At 43.5% G+C, this 18,050-nt stretch overlaps 1 protein-coding gene across 1 annotated transcript in view; it reads right to left on the minus strand.

Moving 5' to 3' along the window:
- Positions 1 to 18,050, minus strand: part of LOC122399595 (protein madd-4-like) — a 171,594-nt gene that overhangs the window by 76,385 nt on the left and 77,159 nt on the right. Inside the window, exon 2 of the mRNA XM_043400383.1 lies at positions 2,126 to 2,242. Within this exon, the coding sequence (XP_043256318.1) occupies positions 2,126 to 2,242 (117 nt within the window). The remainder of the gene's footprint in view (positions 1 to 2,125; positions 2,243 to 18,050) is intronic.

Genomic DNA, 18,050 nt, shown 5'->3' on the forward strand with positions numbered 1-18,050 from the left:
TGACCATCGATGCTCGAGTGGGTTGCACAGGAGCTTTCTCGCGAGGCATGCTTTTTATTTTTTATACAGCCTGGTGAAGGAGGAAAAGTTTTTATTCATTTTTCCGACGGATCGAAAATTGGTTAAGCGCCTAGCTGTTAAGATAGGGGAAGTTTTAGCGCGAAATACGCCAAGGGGAAAAATTGTTGGACTGACCTACATACGGACGACGAGTGTTCTCTGTTTTTGCTTCGTATAATTTTATTTTCCGCGCAGCTGTGTGCGTGCGCGTATTTTTTTTCCAAACAAGTGTGTTTAATTAAAGCAACATTTTCCGGAGAGGATATACATACGTTAATTAACGGTATGAAGAGACCATAGTTAGAAAGTGTTATCGCTCGTGTAAATTGAAATGTGAGTTACGTGAATTCTCCTGTAATCTTTTACTATACGTATACTGTTTCTTATTAAAGAGAATTGTATCATTTTTTTTTTCTGGAAAATTTCATCGAGAACGTAGAATGACGGATCTTGATTTCTGAGTTTTAATCTGACGAATTCTCTGCACAGTTTATTAGAAGCAAATCAATATCCGATTGGGCCCGATTTCGACGCCATATGGAGCAACGAGACGCTAAAAGCGTCGGTGGACCATCGATCGAGCGAGCTTCGGGCACGACGACGATATTCAAAATGCGTTCCCCGTCTAAGAGGAAATATGAAGAAGTGTTACACGCGTATCGACTGCGATGCATCGCGGTGCATTCGTGTCTCGCCTTACCTCGAGCAAAAGTAGGCCAACGGAGCTTCCTGGTCCGCTCGTTCTCAAAGCTCTCAAGGAAAGTGGAAATTCCTCGACGACGGGGTGAAACGCCCTTCCCTGCTGGCAAAAAAATGTTCCCAGGATCGCGATCGAAGTGGCAAAACGAAACTACTCGCGAATTTCTTTGGGCAAAAAACAGAAATTACTCGCGCAAAACTCTGGTGAGTGGAGATGAAAGAGAAATTTCGAGGGGAAACGCGACAACGATTAACGCGACTAGAGGTGTCTGACTGATTTTCGCGAGTGTGTCTCAACATGCTTAAAAAGTTTCATCTCGTTAAAAAGTTGCAACGAAAATGTGAGACGAGAGAAAGAGAAGGCTTGCTGTTTAACTCGGTACAGGATAGAAAGGCAGATATCGCAAAGGATGTGATATTTTTTAGAATCTCGGATTAAAATTTTTCCCAGGGTTGGCCGACACACCCTGTACAAGATAGATTTAGGGCTAAGTTATGCGTGGTACGAGTAGCACCAGGGTGAACGTCCACGAAGAAGGGTTGGCCACGTCAAGTCACGGACCATTTTCGCGTCGTTTCGCGACCGAATCCCGGAAAAAAAGAGTTTCCACGAGCGTCGTCCGCAACGTCATCTTGAGATTAGTCGAGTCGCGCGGAGACCGAGCAAAACGTCGGAAGTTGCGCCGCGGCGCCGCGGCGCCTCGCGCCGGGCTAAACAGAGCACGAAAGACCAACGAGGAAGCCTCGCGAGGCGTAAAAGACTTTGCACGAGTCGTGCACAGTGTTTTCGTTAGGAGAAAAAATAAAATGGTAACAAAAAGAGTGATGGGGAGAGGGGAGGAAGTTGGTCGCTGATGTAACGATTTCCGCGACCTATTTCCGGCTGGCTGGCACGAATAAAGGTGTTTATTTCTCCCGTAACTCCGGGCCAGCTTTATTCTTTTTGAAATCCACAGGTACGAGCCCGGAAACCGGCGAAATACACGGCCCGTAACGTGTGCGAGACGTTAGCGCTCGGATGGGATTGATGCTTCAATTTGCCTCACTTCAGCTGTGAGAGGGAATTATATTGGGAGTCGAAGGGTTCGAGCGATCCCCTGTCGTTGAGCTTATCGAGTGGCGGTAGGGGTGGTTTCGTTTGGAACTTGGAATTAAGCTTTTGACTCGCCGGGAACGGTTAGCTTATCGTTTTTGTGGTAATTGTTTGTTGGATATAGCTCGCTGTATCGCAACGACAAACTGCATCGAAAAAGCAAATTATAAATTGCTACTAAATAGAAAAAATCTTGACATCTGTTTCTGTGCGAAGAGAATGCCAATTTCAATAAATTTTGAGCTTAACATTCTTTGTTTAAAATACTCTTACCTGTTCTGCCGAATCTGCGTCAGGGTTGTTGCCTGTATTCGTGATCTCCGAAACATCTTCGATGACCGAATCGTCGATAGTACTGTTGTCGCTTACGACGAGGCCCAGTAGGCATATCTAAAAGAATCATACAAAAATAATTGTTGGTGTTGTGCGATACGATATTTTTCTCCTCGAACGTTTCGGTTAAATTTTGCAAGTTCTTTAAACGAATCAACAAATTCAGATATATATATATATATATACATATATATATTTCAAGCGTTAACTTTCTATCGACGCTCACTGTATTTATGCTTGACCAAAGAATAGAATAGAAAGAGCTTCGCCTGGGTAAAAATGATCCCTGTACGAAGGTGTAGCAGAGTCGAAAAGTAACAAGAACGAAACGGGGCATAATTGTTGGGTTGGATCGATGAACGTTTGTGCAATGTTTAATCCGAATCGACGTCTGACAGTTCGCAGGGCTCGTGGAGAAAAGCGGGGCTCGAAATTTCCCGAAACGAGGTGTACGTGCGCTGGGAAAACGACCGGCAGCCGGGCTTGTTATAAAAGTTCCGCCTCGGAGCGGTAACGCCAGAAAGTGGGTATCCGTTTTTGGACGGAAGTGCGGCTACAATTAAATTGCGCCGTCCCCGTTCTCCAGAAGCGCGGCGTCCCTTTTATTTCGACGGTGCAACGCGAAACCGCCCGCCCGATTTTCGCTCCCATTGTCTCGCGATCGATCCCTCGAACGATCCGTTTCTCCTCGCCCGAATAGTTTGCCCCAATATTTTTAACCCTTTGCCACCGTTCTGCGATTCGTATGTATAAATAAATAATAAAAATGTAATCGCAAAAATTAAATCGAAGTTTGAATTTCAATCGATAGGTTCCTCCTATCGTTAAAGCCGATCATTAAAGAGCTAGAGAGCGAGAAAGTTTCAAAATATTCAGGATCGTAATTCCTGTTAAATTCATCAGGCCTTAATACGCGGCGGGGCTTCTCATTCAAACTGGAAAGTCGTTACTCATTCTCTAGTACGATCATTATGATTAGCCAATCGACCACCTAGGGCGTTTGCCGGCGAACCTCTGCAACGTGGCTATGAAAAAGGAGAAAATTATAGTGATCGGGGGGCTGCTGATCGATTAAGTCGATCACAGTTATTATCTCGGTGGTAATGCGTGCGCCTAACTGTCGATATCGTTTAACCGCGACAAAGTACTCGTTGTCGCCAATCTCTTTAGAAAACAACTAATTGTATCGAATAAAATTATCTATTAAAAATAGGTAAAAGAACTTTCCTTTTTGTTCACCGTTTTAACGCAATGGCTTGGCCTAGTTTCAGAAGACAACTTGTACATGATATCGATATCTTTCGATTCACTACTCTCGAAACAATCGTATTTACATTCCTCTGCCACGTGATTCTTCAATTCTTCTGATTGGCAGTTGAATCTCGGAGTATTTTCGGAATTCGATAGAACGTTTATTATCCGAATGCCCTGCTATCCTATTTTATTATTTTAAACGAGAATATTCTAGCGAAATGTCCATACATTATGGAGATGATATCCGTCTATAACGGTCGAAAGTACTTTTGAGTGGATAACAAATTAGCCTCTTCAAGGACGGATTATTTTATTTACAACGAACAGAAATTGAAACGGATATTGACTCTAATATTATCGATTCTCCGGCAACGAGAAAAAATAAGCGAAATTCTATATTGTCGGAAAAATAACGAGATTCGAACTTGCAACTCTTTTTGTCGTCTCTGTGCCGATGCTTGAGCAAACGACACAAAATATGCGCGTCACGCGTGTGAGCGTTCGACGAACAATAATATCGATTAATAACCCAGATTACAATTGAAATACGCGCTGTTCGAGAGATGCCTGCCGATACGGAATTCCATAGGACATCGGCGCAAACGCGTTCCAACGGACCAGCTTAACGCAGAATTTATGTCCGACACGGTACGACTAACGAGCCGTCTGTTCGATACCATTTAATTCTTATCTGGCACCTTGATTGGCTCGCGTGCCGTGCCTGGATTAACGCCGCCGGTCCACATTAATTCTGGTAATTAACTTAGTAACGCCTCGACACGACTTGAAACGCGGCATCGACAACGGGAGTTCAGAAACTTCCGCGGTTCGGGTCAAAAAACGTTGTCCTGATTTAATTAATCACGCATCGATTGCAGCGCGCCATTGATACAGTTTCCACGGTTTCGTGAAATGAATTTTCCAAGTTTCCACACCTACAAAGTACAAGTTTCACTGTATATTTATTCATTTTTAAGACTAAACAGACTTCTCGTGTCGGTTCTCGGTTTGTTAAAAAAATATTTCTCAATAATGGCTCCCCGTTCGGACCACGAACCAGACATTTTCTAAACGAGCTTGAATTCTATGAAGAATCTCTCGAATATTTCATAAAAATAAGATAACCCGGAGAAGGAAATTTTCCTTCGAGGCAACTGATTCGCGTTTACGCGAATGGAGAAACGTACGTATGCATTCGGGGCGCGCGGCTCCACGGATGATCGCGGATCGTGAACGTTCCACGGACAGAATCATTTTTCAGTCTCCGGGAGGAAGCATCGCGACGATTTATCCTGTCAATCGAGGTGTCGCTTTATCTCGGGAGAAAAATTGACGTTCGATTACGTGGCTCGTGCGACCGGCGCGGCGCGGCGAGAGTACCTTCGTTTCGAACGTTTATACGATTTCGTCGGCGACCGAGGGGAAGCAAAGGGCCCGGACGTGGAACACGAGACGCTACTTTGTGGCCGAGTGTGAATAAAATTAATTTCACCGCCCGTTAGAATTAATATCGAAGAGTCGCGGGTGGGTTTAAGCGGCGATGTGTGAAGAAGAGCCTCGCTAAAAGGTGCGTCGTGTAAACAGATTAGAACGTCCTCGAGCGGCGACCTAATCTTCCTTCGGGGAGATCTCTGGACAACGCGTTCGAGCCGATATACACATTTAGCAACGTATTTCAAAGAGAACGTAATCGATTCCGCAGATTGAAATAATGTCTCTCGTAGGATAACTACGGTGTTTATTTAGCGCGTTTTGTGAAATACTTTGGTCGCAATAACAATCCCGACGCTGTCTCGCATAATGAATACGTTATTTCAACATTTGCCGACGAACAAAACCGCATCGAACGGAGAAAGATAATATTATTCTTTGTTACTTTTCATTCCTTCCTATTGAATTGATCGCTCCGTGGACGAGAAAAAAGGAGATCATGTTTCGCGAATCAAATACAGAGAGACGTTTTAAACCGATGCTTTTCCATAAAGACTGGAAAAAGTATTAAAACAATTCCACGCGAAACATTCGTAACCAATATTATTCTTTCAACGTTGAAACATTTCTTAACGATATTAAAATTTCTTCCAAGATAAAAAGATTTCTATACAAAATAAAATTGAAGCTCGAATAAAGTTTCAGGATGATCAAAATGCTAAAATTGTTCGAGGAAATGATAATAATCGGGCGCCTCTGGACGAAAAGTAAGCGTCCAGAGCATCGTTATGGAATTTGTTTCGTCTTGAACGAGATTGTCCGCAATCAGTTAGACGACGAGGAGGAAGCGGATCGACGTTCCTCGAGGTTGTCCAAGTTTTAAAAGTCACCGGAAGTCGGCAACGGAAACGAAACTACGTCGAAATTGTCGCGTCGTTGCTGGTCTTTTCCGACCGGAGGATAGATTTTCCCCAGAAGATTGTCCTCTTAAAATGACATCGACGCCTCCTGAAGTCGCGAAGAACACTTCGATAACTCCAGACGGTTTATTATCGAAGAGTTTTGACAAAAATGGCGGTCGGTGTGAAACGACGTCAAGCGTAAATCGTGAAACGTTCGTTTCTTTTTAGAACTTTCTATCCGTAACTTGCAAGTCTTTATCGGTAAATATAACCGATATAACATTTTAATTAAAATATTAATTTTGTTATATATGTATATGTATATATTTCTTTCATTCCCAGGCTCGCATCTTTTTATATATAATTTTTAACATTCCTCTTTAAACTCGCGAGTAACGCTTAGACAATTCTTTCAGAAGATATGAAAATGGCGTCAGGGATTGAAAGACACGAATGAAACCACGAGGAAAGATTGTTTCGACCGTAGATACACAAACTTTGTGAGAGATTACTCTTCCCTTTGATATGTACTTGGTTCATCGCGGGACGTCTTTATTCGCGGCAATGGAAAAACCGGTACTCACATTTTCTTCCCAGTTTTTAATGAAATATCGCCGGGGAAAGTTAATCCGCGGTTACTTTGCAAATTCTGTCTGGCCTACTTTCTCGTCGAAATTGAAATTAAAATTAATCAGATCGCAACGAAGTACGTTAGAAATAATTTCCAAAGACGTTTCGATGGTCCGTTCAACGGACAAGTATAATATGATTTATTCGATCCTAATGTTGCAACGAGTCTTGCATCTTTATTCCACGTAGACGTGCAATGATCCCGGTTATCCCTCCTCGACTATGTCTTTACCCTTATCTTCCTTCAGACTAAGCCAATTAAAGTGGCATGTGAATTTTACAGTCAATTGAGCCAGCTCGCTCTGAATAATACATTTGGCAGGGGAGGAGAGGATCGCTGTCTATTCACTGTCAAACATCCTGGCATTCTTGCGTCTGGATTCTCCGGTATCGATCGGGTTCTAATACTCTCGACAATATGCGCGATATTTTCCAAAAATAAGTCCGCCATTCGTGTCGGCGAAAATCATCATTTCCGATGGGATGATCGCGAAAGAAGAAATGTATAATTCTTTCCGTGCGGGAAGTTGTTTAAATATACAGGGAGTTATCGAACTGATGGTACAAGCCGAAAGGGGTCGAATTTGCATGAAAAAATCAATCAAAAATGTAGAGCGACACTTTTTCGAATAAATCGATGTTTGAAATATTCATAGAGCACACACACGCTTGCGCGATCTCGTGTCTGTGTTCGAAACATATCACTGTGGCGTTCGAATTGCTGTTTCGAATGGAATTACGAATGAATCTTTTAATGTCTTAAATGTCTCCTGCGTTTAGTAATATAATCGTACTCTGTGTATTATTGTTCCGTGAACGATTTATAGGGTATTTTCTATTTAGGGTCTTCTATGTTCGTAATTTCATCGTAAACAAGGTACTTGATATCGTTCCCTTTATGCCAAAACCACGAATGTGCAGTTCGATCAATTCCGGAATTCATAGTTCTGGCATTGCTGTAGGTACTAGACAATAACTCACATTCATAAATCAAGCTTGGAGTATACTTGCCATTGTTATCTACCATACACGTTTATAATTTTGGCACAAAGTTAGAAACGAAGAAAGACACTGGACGATACGTTCACGATACGTCTTTATCGCAGAACACGAATGTTTTCCTATTCATGGTTATGGTATAAAGGGGACGATATGGCAGCCATAAATAAAAAAAACCATTGGCATCGAGTCAGGAGATGATGCTAGTTACGTTACTTTACTTTCACGAGCGATCTGATTCAAGTATTTGTAAGCTTTTGTCCCGCGAACCGGAGTACCTCTGATCGAAAGATTTCGCGAGACGTCGCTAGCTGGCTTTTCAACGCGGAAACGGAATAAGAGTCCGTCGTTTTCGCTTTGGTTCGGTTATCCAGACGAATTCTGCATAGCGGATAAGTCGTGGAGGAGAATTTCAGCGAGATAGAAATCTTTTCTGTTCAGGGGGATGCGGAATGAAGAAGTCGTAAGGGAAAAGCCCTCGCGACCGTGTGGGAGAGATTGAAAAGAAGACGTGCCGGGGATAAATAAGAAAACTGGCTTAATTTATGATATCGAACAAGTATCGGTGTTTTCATTACGTTACGAGGGCAAACTTTACGTTACTGATGAATGACCACAACGAATTTCGAGCGCCACCCTTTCGTAGAGAAAATCGTTCGAAAGGTCGGGATCCTTCTGTCGAGACGGAAAGGCGAGGAAATTTCGACGAGAAACGGATGTGTTCGAAGACCCGCGATAAATTTCACAGCGCGTCGCGGGGAAGAAGACAAAGAACGGGGAACTTTGGTCCTCGTACAGATAAAATCGGTTTATCTCGTCCGTGAAGTACACCTAAAACGCTGTCGTTAAAATCTGAACCCTAATCTAAATAATGTTCATCCTCCGTTTCTCTTGTCCCATGTTTTTTCCCCAGCGTCAACCCAGTTTTCCCACTTAGACGGAGACGGCAGAGTTTCGCAGTTGATTCTTTTTCTCACTTAATAATCTTTACCTTCTTTAGCCCGTTTTTCCAACCTCCGTAATATTATTCTTCCCAAATTACCCCTATCTGTCATTTCTTCTTCGTCCTCTCTTTTCACAATCTTTTTACTCTTCCATCTTTTCGTCTTCGCTTCGCTATTTTTTCATGGTCTGCACCACCTTCTCTCGATCGACAATTTTTATCCCCTTTCAACGTCTCCTTCCAGTATTTCTCATTTACATTGTAGCCGAACACCCTGTAGAAGAATTTAGTCTATCCTCGCTTCGCAACCTCCATACACCGTGTTCCTCCACTTGTGCACCCTTTCCGGCCACTTTCCACCACCCTATTTTCTATCTTTACTCCGTACCTCGGCGTCGTTGCGCACGTCCACCTGCATTTTTCATCGCTTCAACCTGCCAGCGCGTTATTTCCCCGCGATGGCGCTCGCACGTAGGTACCGGGGGCTCCGTCTTTCTTCTTCGATCCTCTTCCGCCCCACTGTGTCTATGGACGTGGTCGCGCGGAGAGACCGGAACACCGTGGAAGAAAAGCGTTCCGTTTAATCACGCTGCCACCGGTAAATTGAATTATCCCAAGGAACAGGGGGCCAAGGTGGCCAAGGGGGCCAAGGGGGTGGAGTGTGGAGAAAAAAAATGGACAAGAACGTCGGCCGAGGAAGGTTTGCAAGGGGTAGGTTTATCGAGGAGGTCGCGCAGATCAGATCCGCTAATGATAGGTTATAATGGAGCTGCCTGCACCACTGGTTAACCTCGAAAATGGAACGACGAGGAATTTAAGTGGAGCGCCCCGGTACGGAATTATTTCTCGGGTAATAGGAAGTCAATTCCGAAGTCTCGGATAATGTAATCGATCGTCCGTTGGAACGAGCCCTGTTCTTCAATCCTGTTCGCGGGCGTCGTAACCGCAATTTAATTTCGGAGCGGAGGAAAAAAATTATGTCGGTTAAATTTTTAGGTCAGATTTAATAACTGCGTTTACGACAGTTTTCTCAAAAATTAACCAAGATATTGATTTCATTTTTTCTTTCTTTCTTTCTTTAAACGATCCGAAAGGAGAGAAACGTATAATTATACCACCCATGGTGGAAGTTTAATTTTTTGTACCTTTTCTAACCCGGAAGTTCGCCATTCCCAGATTTATGAACTTGACAGGTATCCACCGATTTGGATGTTTGCCTAACCCCGTTCAATGTCGCAATCTTCCGACGAGGAGGAAATCCTCGCCGAGTTTCGTTTCAAAGTCCAAACCTCATCACGACCGTCGTAATTACCGATTCAAAGTCAACATTCAATTTCGTACCGTTTAAAAATCGATTCCACGCTGCGTCCGACCGTAAATTTCGTAGCGACGATATTTTGAAGGATGACGCGAGCAATCGAAACAAATCTTGCTGGTTAATTGGATGCTTGTCCGATCGAATCCACGAGACGTTTCGGTCTCTTTTTATCCTTTCACGGTGTTCTCCGTTTCCTCTTGGCTCGGTCGGATCTCCCACTTGGATTAGAAATTTATTAGAGCCCCTTGGCAGGACGAGGGCTCCGCGTGGCCACTACGACGGGTCTTTTACAATTTTCGGGAAGAAAATGGAGGGCGTGGCACGAGTCGTTTTCTTTGAGTGGACTGGCAGTGGAGAAGAAACGCGGTCGAATATTATAACCTGCCCTTTTCTCACTTTTCCGTGCAACAGGGTGGTCTGTCGCAAGAACGTTCTATTTACGAGGATGTCCCCCGATAGGCTATGGAATCGAACCCGAAAAATAAATGGACGAAATACCATGCGAGTGGCTCGTAGAGAAATCCCATCAGGATAGGTTCGAGGCTGGAATCGACTTAAATACGAAAAGGTGTTAAGGCGCTTAAGTCATCAGGCTTTCGTCGAGCGATCAGGGCCAAATCCAAGAACGTTTTGTTCGAACCGGAGATCAGATAAGGTAGAACGATGAGCGCGGTATTGCTTTCAAATTGGTTTCCGATTCGAGCGTACGATAGTACCGACCCACGCCCCCGCTAAACTCGCGTCTATTCATCTACTCGACCTCACGTTATTATTAGAGCCTTGTCCGTTTTTCATCCCCTCTGCCCCCTTCTTTTTTTCGGTTCGTGCTACGATTCGATTCATCGCACTGGTCGATTAGCCGGCGGATCGATCGATCTCGCCGCATCTGCTCGACTCGTTGCCGATCACTCGCAGCGGAGGGTACCGTTGCACAAAGTGGGCCATCACTGTGAATTTTCTGGCTCGACGACTTCCGGCTCTCTATGCCGTGATTTACACGGACCTTCGTTCAACGCGACCATCGACCCGCCAATCTACCACTGCAAATAATTAAGGACAGTGGATTTCTTCCAACACCATTCGGTCGTAAAGGTGTAATTTTAAACATTTAAATATAACAAGACATTGTATCACTTTTCAAGGAAATTAGTGGTATTATCAGTATCCCATAAAACGCTGTGTATCCTTTGATACGATAACGTAGATAATAGATATCGAGAATTTGTCGATAACTGGGGCATTTGCGTAGCTGCGATTCATGTAAGAGAGTAGATAAATTGAACGAGGCTCGGTCGTTTTAGGGAAGATTACGATTGTAATTTTCTGGCCAAGTTGTGTGCGCAATAAACCGTTCATTTTCATTGTTTCGAGGCTGTACCGCGTAGCACTCGTGCGAGGTATCGATAGCTTTATACCGACTACGATCGAGAAAACTAACGAGCGAGCGCTTTAATTGCAATATCGACCACGGAATTCTTCGGAAAGGTTACGGAAAGCAAATAGGCTGCAGCAGACCGTTTTCCAGCGTTAAAAAAAACTGATAACGATCTAACAAGGTACGTGTCGTTGATATGTGCTCATCAATGTTCTATTGAATTCCCCCGCCCCCTGTCGACAAAGGAATGTTTTTTCATTGAACCGAAGAATTTGTCTTTGGCGCAGCTCGCGCGTTTTGCGATTTTCTTCCGCGTGGAAACGCGTTCATAATAGCTGTTAGCGATACGTGTGCAGTTTTTATCAGTTTTCGGATTCTATTTCAGAGGACAAAGGCATTTTTCATCCTCAAAAAGGAAAAGCTTCGACCGAATTGTCGCGAAACGGAAATTTTTAACCGATCAAATTAATGTCCACGCTATACCATACTATAATATAATATAATATAATATAATATAATAAATTGAAATATTCGCAAGTGAATAAGTACAGTTTTTAATTTATGACTATCTTGTAATTCGTTCGTTACAATTATATTTTAAGCAAAGGAAAATGAATATTTTATTCGAAACGATGGTAGATGTATAATTATACCGATAGAAATGGGTGAATTAATTTTTCATAAAACGATGAAATAGAAAATCAACGTGAATAATTCCTCGTGAACCGTTTGAATTATTTGCACAACATCTTCTAATTCAGCTATTTGCATCGACGGTATCTCGACAAAGGAAACACGGGACATTTGATTACTTCGGAACGATGGAACGTTCCCTTTACCCAACCGATTATATGTATAATTATACCAACATAAATGGTGGATTAATTTTCTGTGAAATCATAGAATATTATAATATAATGTTGGAATCTAAAACCCATTAAATTGATACGTTCCGTAAATCTAGTCTCAACTCCATCGATCGAAGATAAAGTAGTACGAATAGATTCGAATGGCTGTTCAAGGCCACCGTCCCCATCACATCGTTTAACTACTACCCACACCTTACTTCTTCGTCACCTCCGTTGCTCTGCATCTTGTCTCGCGACGCAAACTTGCAGGCACACTTCATTTCTCGGAAAAGCCAGCATAACGTAAAAGTAGGAGTCGTCTGGCGTAATTCCTGAGTAGAGAAAGTGGTCTCGAGCCGCCAGTTGATTCTACTAGTGTCTTCACAGTAAACAAACGTCCCATTCTTGTTCCGTTCTTTCCAACTTCTACACGATGTGTTTCTTAACCCTTTCGGAACCCGTGAAAATTCAAACGTAAATTTTCGTTCACCGAGACTATATTAAAAAATATTTCACCGTTGTGTCCATTTTGAAGGAATGAAAATTTGAACCAGGGGGGATATTCATCGATTCCATTACTTCTTCAGGAAATTCGTTTCGACCTTCGCGTTTGGCGGTTCCGGGGCAGAGGAACGTCGATAAATCGGGAAAAGGAACAGGCATTGTTGCACGTACGTAACAATGACTACTTGACAGCAGTAAAGATTCGAGAAGTTTCGCAGCTGCAGTCCCTCCAGCTTGCTGCTCTTTTTTCCGTCTCCCACCCTCGCAGCCCCGTTGGTTTCTCCTTTTCATTCGTCGAGGAAGTTTTCGCGTAAGACCTCGAGAGGAGGGGGGGTCGGAGATCCGGGAGCCGATGCTGCTCGTCGAAAGTCTTAACGATCCCCAAGATTCTGGACTCCGCGCTCCTACGGGTTCCTCCGGGCTTCTCCTCGTAGCTGGTTCTCGCCGTCAGCCTGCACAAAACTGGACAAGTGCCACGTTCCAAGTTTTTCCCCCTCTGCTCTTTCCAACGCTGTTTAGTTTACAGTGGACGTGACTTCAAAGCGACCGGGATCCACCTTTCACGGGTTATTTGAATTTTCGGATCGTTAACACAGAATACTACTCTGTAAACTCAATGAAACGAAGTAACGTCGAATTTCAGGAAACAAAAAGCAAAAGAAGATTATCGAACGATCGGCAAACCGATTGATCGTTGTGTACTTTGGCTTATTGGCATCGATCGGCAATCCCCTTCGGACCGTGGACACCAAACAGCGTTTATCAGTTTACTGGTCAGTAGAAGTGTACCAACGCGGAGCATGAGGTGTTGAACGAGGCTGCGCGTGTACTGCATATTTGCAGCTAATCCGATCGATATTGAAGGATTATTCAATTTGAATTCCTGGACGGTCCATACCACTGTCGCCCTCTACAATTCTGTCAGCTGTCAGAAATTTCGGAATCTTGGGTCTCTTGATCCGCCATTTCGAACGACCAACGTCGCGTACGCGATTAAATCAGAGCTTCGAAATTAGAAAAATTCAAAGTAAATGAAAAATAGATTGACGATTAAAATTTACGTATTAATTTAAAACGAACTAATGGAACGGAAGAACGTTAAATATAAAACTCGAAGTAATCTTCCGTTGTTTGAACAAACACTGTCAAGATCTGAGACCAGTAGACATACGACCGTAAGTGGATAGAACTAGGTTATGTCTAACCGATATCCACGTTAGCTCTAAATTAGGTGTACACGACATTTGGGCTATGTTTGGGTTAAATCTATTTTAGATTCGGTCGCGTCTATCTATGTCTGGCTAATTCTATGTCAGATCTATGTTAGGGTCTGCCAGATCCATGCCCGGTCTAGTTATGTCTATTCACGTCTGGGTCGACTCTATGTTAGAATCTGTTTCATCGATCTTAGGGGCCCTCGGTAGATCTCTATTGAGTTTCGATCGGCTCCGTTAGATAGTTTCTTCTCAACACTCTGTACATTTCGATAGATTCTGCGCGTAAAGTTGTCCGAGCACACGGGCTGCCCCGGCATCGCAGACACTTCGAGGCGAGAAAAACGTTTGCTAATTGCATTCGGTTTTATGCGACGTGGTGGTTCGCGTTGCGAGAACGCGTGGGAATATTATCGTTGGTGGGCGAGAGGGTGGGAAGCGGTGAACTTATTAAAATGCCGTGCGCGCACGACGCCGTGAAGTACAATAACATTTTGTTCGTTAGCTACGGAAGAAAACAAATTGAATCTGCCAGCGCGCGGCCGCCGTTTTTAACTTTTAATTGGATCGCACGTGCCGAAGTTTACCCGACAAACGCGACCTCGCGATCCGTCTAATTAATTCGCGATCCCGTTCGATGCGACGATTCCTCGAATTGATTTGTAAAAAAAAGTCGAAACGACTACGCTTCTTCGCGCGGAATTATCACGCACCGCCTTTCGTCTCTACCACGTCAACGACTCAATAGAGATTTAAATGTTTTATCAAAATTTGAAAAATGATAACATTTAATATATTAAACGATCAAGTTTATTTGGGTTCCTATTTAAAAGTGAAAATATCCACGAAAACATCGAGTATTTCGGAAATGTGGAAGTGCGATGAAAAATATTTCGGTAACAAAGAAGTTTGGAATACGCGGGTCTATGGTATGATTTTTCAACCATATCTGGGTCACGAGAATTGTTTGGCGGATCGCGGAAGGTGTGTAAAATCCCATGAAATTTTTTCAGAGTTACTTTTTTTTTAAAATAGATCTTTTCATAAAATATTTCAAACACTAACGTTTTAATAGAACTTTTCAACTTGGCGAAATGGCCGTACATAAGCTGGAAAAATTATTTCATTGGCGGTGTCACTGATATATTATATGTATGTATGTATGTATGTACGAGGCGAGGGGTACAATTTGGAAACATTCGCGGCAATGGAAACACCTAATTTCACGTCTCAGTAGCTACGGGATTAAACTTCAATCCCATACTAGCTACATCACGTCTCACATCATTTACGTTTGTATCAATGCCAATAGTTTGTGTTGCTTGTATACAAGGGTATACCGAACGTTTCGAACGCTTCTGAATATCCAACACAAGTAGAAATAACGAACAATGGTCAAACACGTTAATTGTCTCCGATCTTAATACCTTGGAGTTTTATTTGATATTTTGTATTTTGTGTACGGTACTAAGGGAACTCTCGTCCGTTCTCCGCATACTCTTGCTTACGCAAAGAGCCGATAATCAAACGTCCAAACACGCGCAGTCTCGTTTATACAAGCCGGCCAGGTTTCAAGCATTTCGCGTTCTGCCGATCGTCGCCAGAGTTCGTCTCCGATAATTCGTTCGTCCAATTAACCCGAACGCGATCTCTGGCGAATTTATCATCGATGGGATGCATGACAGGTAGGAACGCAAATAACGCCCGGTCCGGGTAATTACATTGATCAGCCGATCGATATCCACGAATGAATCGCAACACAGATCGAAGGTTTAAGGACGCATTACAGTGGTTCGTACGCCGTGTTCACGTTAGAATCCCAATTCCCTGCACCTTCCAGCGTCCACGTAGAATCGTATGCGAAGGCTTAAGGCTACATTATCGCGCGGGCAGATGCTCGTTGATATATCGGCCATATATCCCGTACAGATCGTCGACGTCGATGCTCCACGGCCGCTCCACGCGGTTGATTAACGCGAGATCCAAGCCTGTCGTCCGCAGGCTTCCATCTTGGATTAATATCGAATTCCCACCGGCTCGTAAACCGCCGGCCACGGGAAATCGATCGCCAACGGTTCGATGTTTCGCGAACACAACGGGGTCCTTTATGTTGGACACCAGCTGCAAAATGATGCGTTCGTTCGATTCCGATTAGTCGAATGACTTGCAGTGGGAGCATCAGGATCTTCGGAAGTGAGAATCTTCTATAAGTATTTGGGAATTAAAATTTCTCGTAAATGAGAATCGCTCGCGTCTCGGTTAAATAGAATTGCAAATAGTTGAAAGTAAAAGAGTCGATTCGGAGCGAGAAATCAACAGCGTTGTTCGCATCAGCCCGTGGCGCACGTAATATCTACAATAGTTACGGGAAGAAATCGTTCGGAAGGAATTTTTCCTCGTTCGTGGGTATCGGAATCATCGATTCCAGCGAAGAAGACGGATGGTGAATTAACGCGTTCCCGTTCATTTCGAAAATCGTTCACGTAGAGAAGAGCTTCGGGGGGTGCGCTCGCGCTCGCGCTCGCGCGAAATGGGATCCCCGCTGGGGGAAAAAGGGGACCAAGCGACGGGGGTTGCAAGAGGATAGCAGCACGGAGGAGGACAGGAAAGAATCTCGAGATGCTCTGCAATCGTACACCAGCACCGGCACCATCTGCTGCACGGGTCCCCAGGAACGACGTCAATTTAGGTAAATTGGGTCGAATATAATTTTTAAGGAATCCAGCGGAATATACGAAATTCTCGTCGCGTTCCCGCGCCGACTGATATCGATACTCGTTATGGATACGCTTTTCACGTAGCTGGGGAATGAGAAACGCGAAGGGGTAGATAGTAGTAATACCGAATTCAATGCGGGTATAATACGAGCCGGTTCGAGCAATCAGGTAAATGCTGGGAGACGCGAGTTTTCAGAGCAACGTTGCTCGCAGGACACCGTTAACGTATCGTTGCTACGCAACACGATGCACGAGAATACAGAAACACCGAAACTCGTTTTTTAAAGCAACAAATTTAGGATTTAAACGAGTTATTCTTGGTATGCCCGATTTCACATATTTGTTTTCAAGTTAGAGCAGGTATCATTAATGTAGCCATTGATACTCTTAGGAATTCTAATTCTATTTCACTGTTCACGACGCTCGATACCTCGGGTACAGGTTTCCTGGCTATTTTCTCAACACTAACTTACACCGCTCTATGAATCATTTCGGTTCTGTTGATAAGCGCATGGCGTGTTGGAAATTTGCGATAGCATTTCTGTAATGTGCTGGTCCTTTTAAGTACATTCGGTCACACGAGTCTAAACACGCTTATATAATATAAAAGTAATAATATAAAATAGCAAACGTAACAACGTAAAATTCGTCTGCTTTAGCGTCGAGTTTGTTTTCGAAGCGGGTTCCAGCCATTATGTTAGAGCCTATACACGGAAGACTGACCGGATGAAATTGAAACGGTTTGTCAATACGAGTTAGGAGGAACGCTGATGCGTTCGCTGCGGTTTGTCGATAATCCCTTGTGAACCTGTTAATTGATGAACGTTCGCTCGGCCGGCGTCGCGTGGCTTCGTCTTTTTTTCTCCCGTCGCGTCGGAGGCTGCCGACGAGCACGTAAATAATAGTTATCGTTTCGAAATGGAACTGATTCGGGCTGTGATTTCGAGACTGGTTTTCAATCTGTTCAACCAGCGTCAGGGATTGTTACCAGAACCGATTGATGTCGAGAAAAAATCTCTTGAGAGACGAAAGAACAACGGGGGCGAACAGTCGAATGAGTTGCAAAGCAATCATCGAAGAATCTCGATTTTTCTGTGTGCCGCAAGGTTGTCGTAACAATGTATCAAAGAGTTTAGTACGCGATATTTTTTCGAAACAACTGCAACCAATATCTAGGAATTTAAACCTTATCGTGTAAAAGTTTCCTCCGTAAACCTGTATTTCTCTGGGAAGAATTTTAATCATTTTCCTCTTATTTTAGCCTCTAGAATCTCATTAAAATTGTTCCCAGGGATGGCCGATCACCCTCTGTATATCTGTCCCATTTGCGTAACTCGACTGTATATGTATAGTTTAAAACATTTCTTAAAATAGATTGATTATGAATTTGAAACGTAAACGTAGCAGTGGTGTCGACACAGGTCTGTCTCTTCGGTAGGAGACATCGATAAAGACAACATAACTGTTACCAGAGCTCGTTATACCCAGATATTGGCGGTTCGATGACAAACCATGCATACCTAATGGTAGTTATCGCGCGATAGTTATTACCGTTTAATTACCCTTAATTTACTGTCGCGCCTGTCTAATTAGTGTTTATACGTTCGACGCCGTGCGGGCGAATTTGCCCGGTCCACATATTCAATACGCGACAATTAGGCGCGTTTATTTTCGAACGATGTGCAACTAGTCTCGTTCTAGCTTGCGTGCAAGTTGATACGATCGAATTT

The sequence above is a fragment of the Colletes gigas genome, unplaced genomic scaffold (assembly GCF_013123115.1).
Source record: "Colletes gigas isolate AHSC1104 unplaced genomic scaffold, ASM1312311v1 Colletes_gigas_Sc00014, whole genome shotgun sequence".
Classification (NCBI taxonomy): domain Eukaryota; kingdom Metazoa; phylum Arthropoda; class Insecta; order Hymenoptera; family Colletidae; genus Colletes; species Colletes gigas.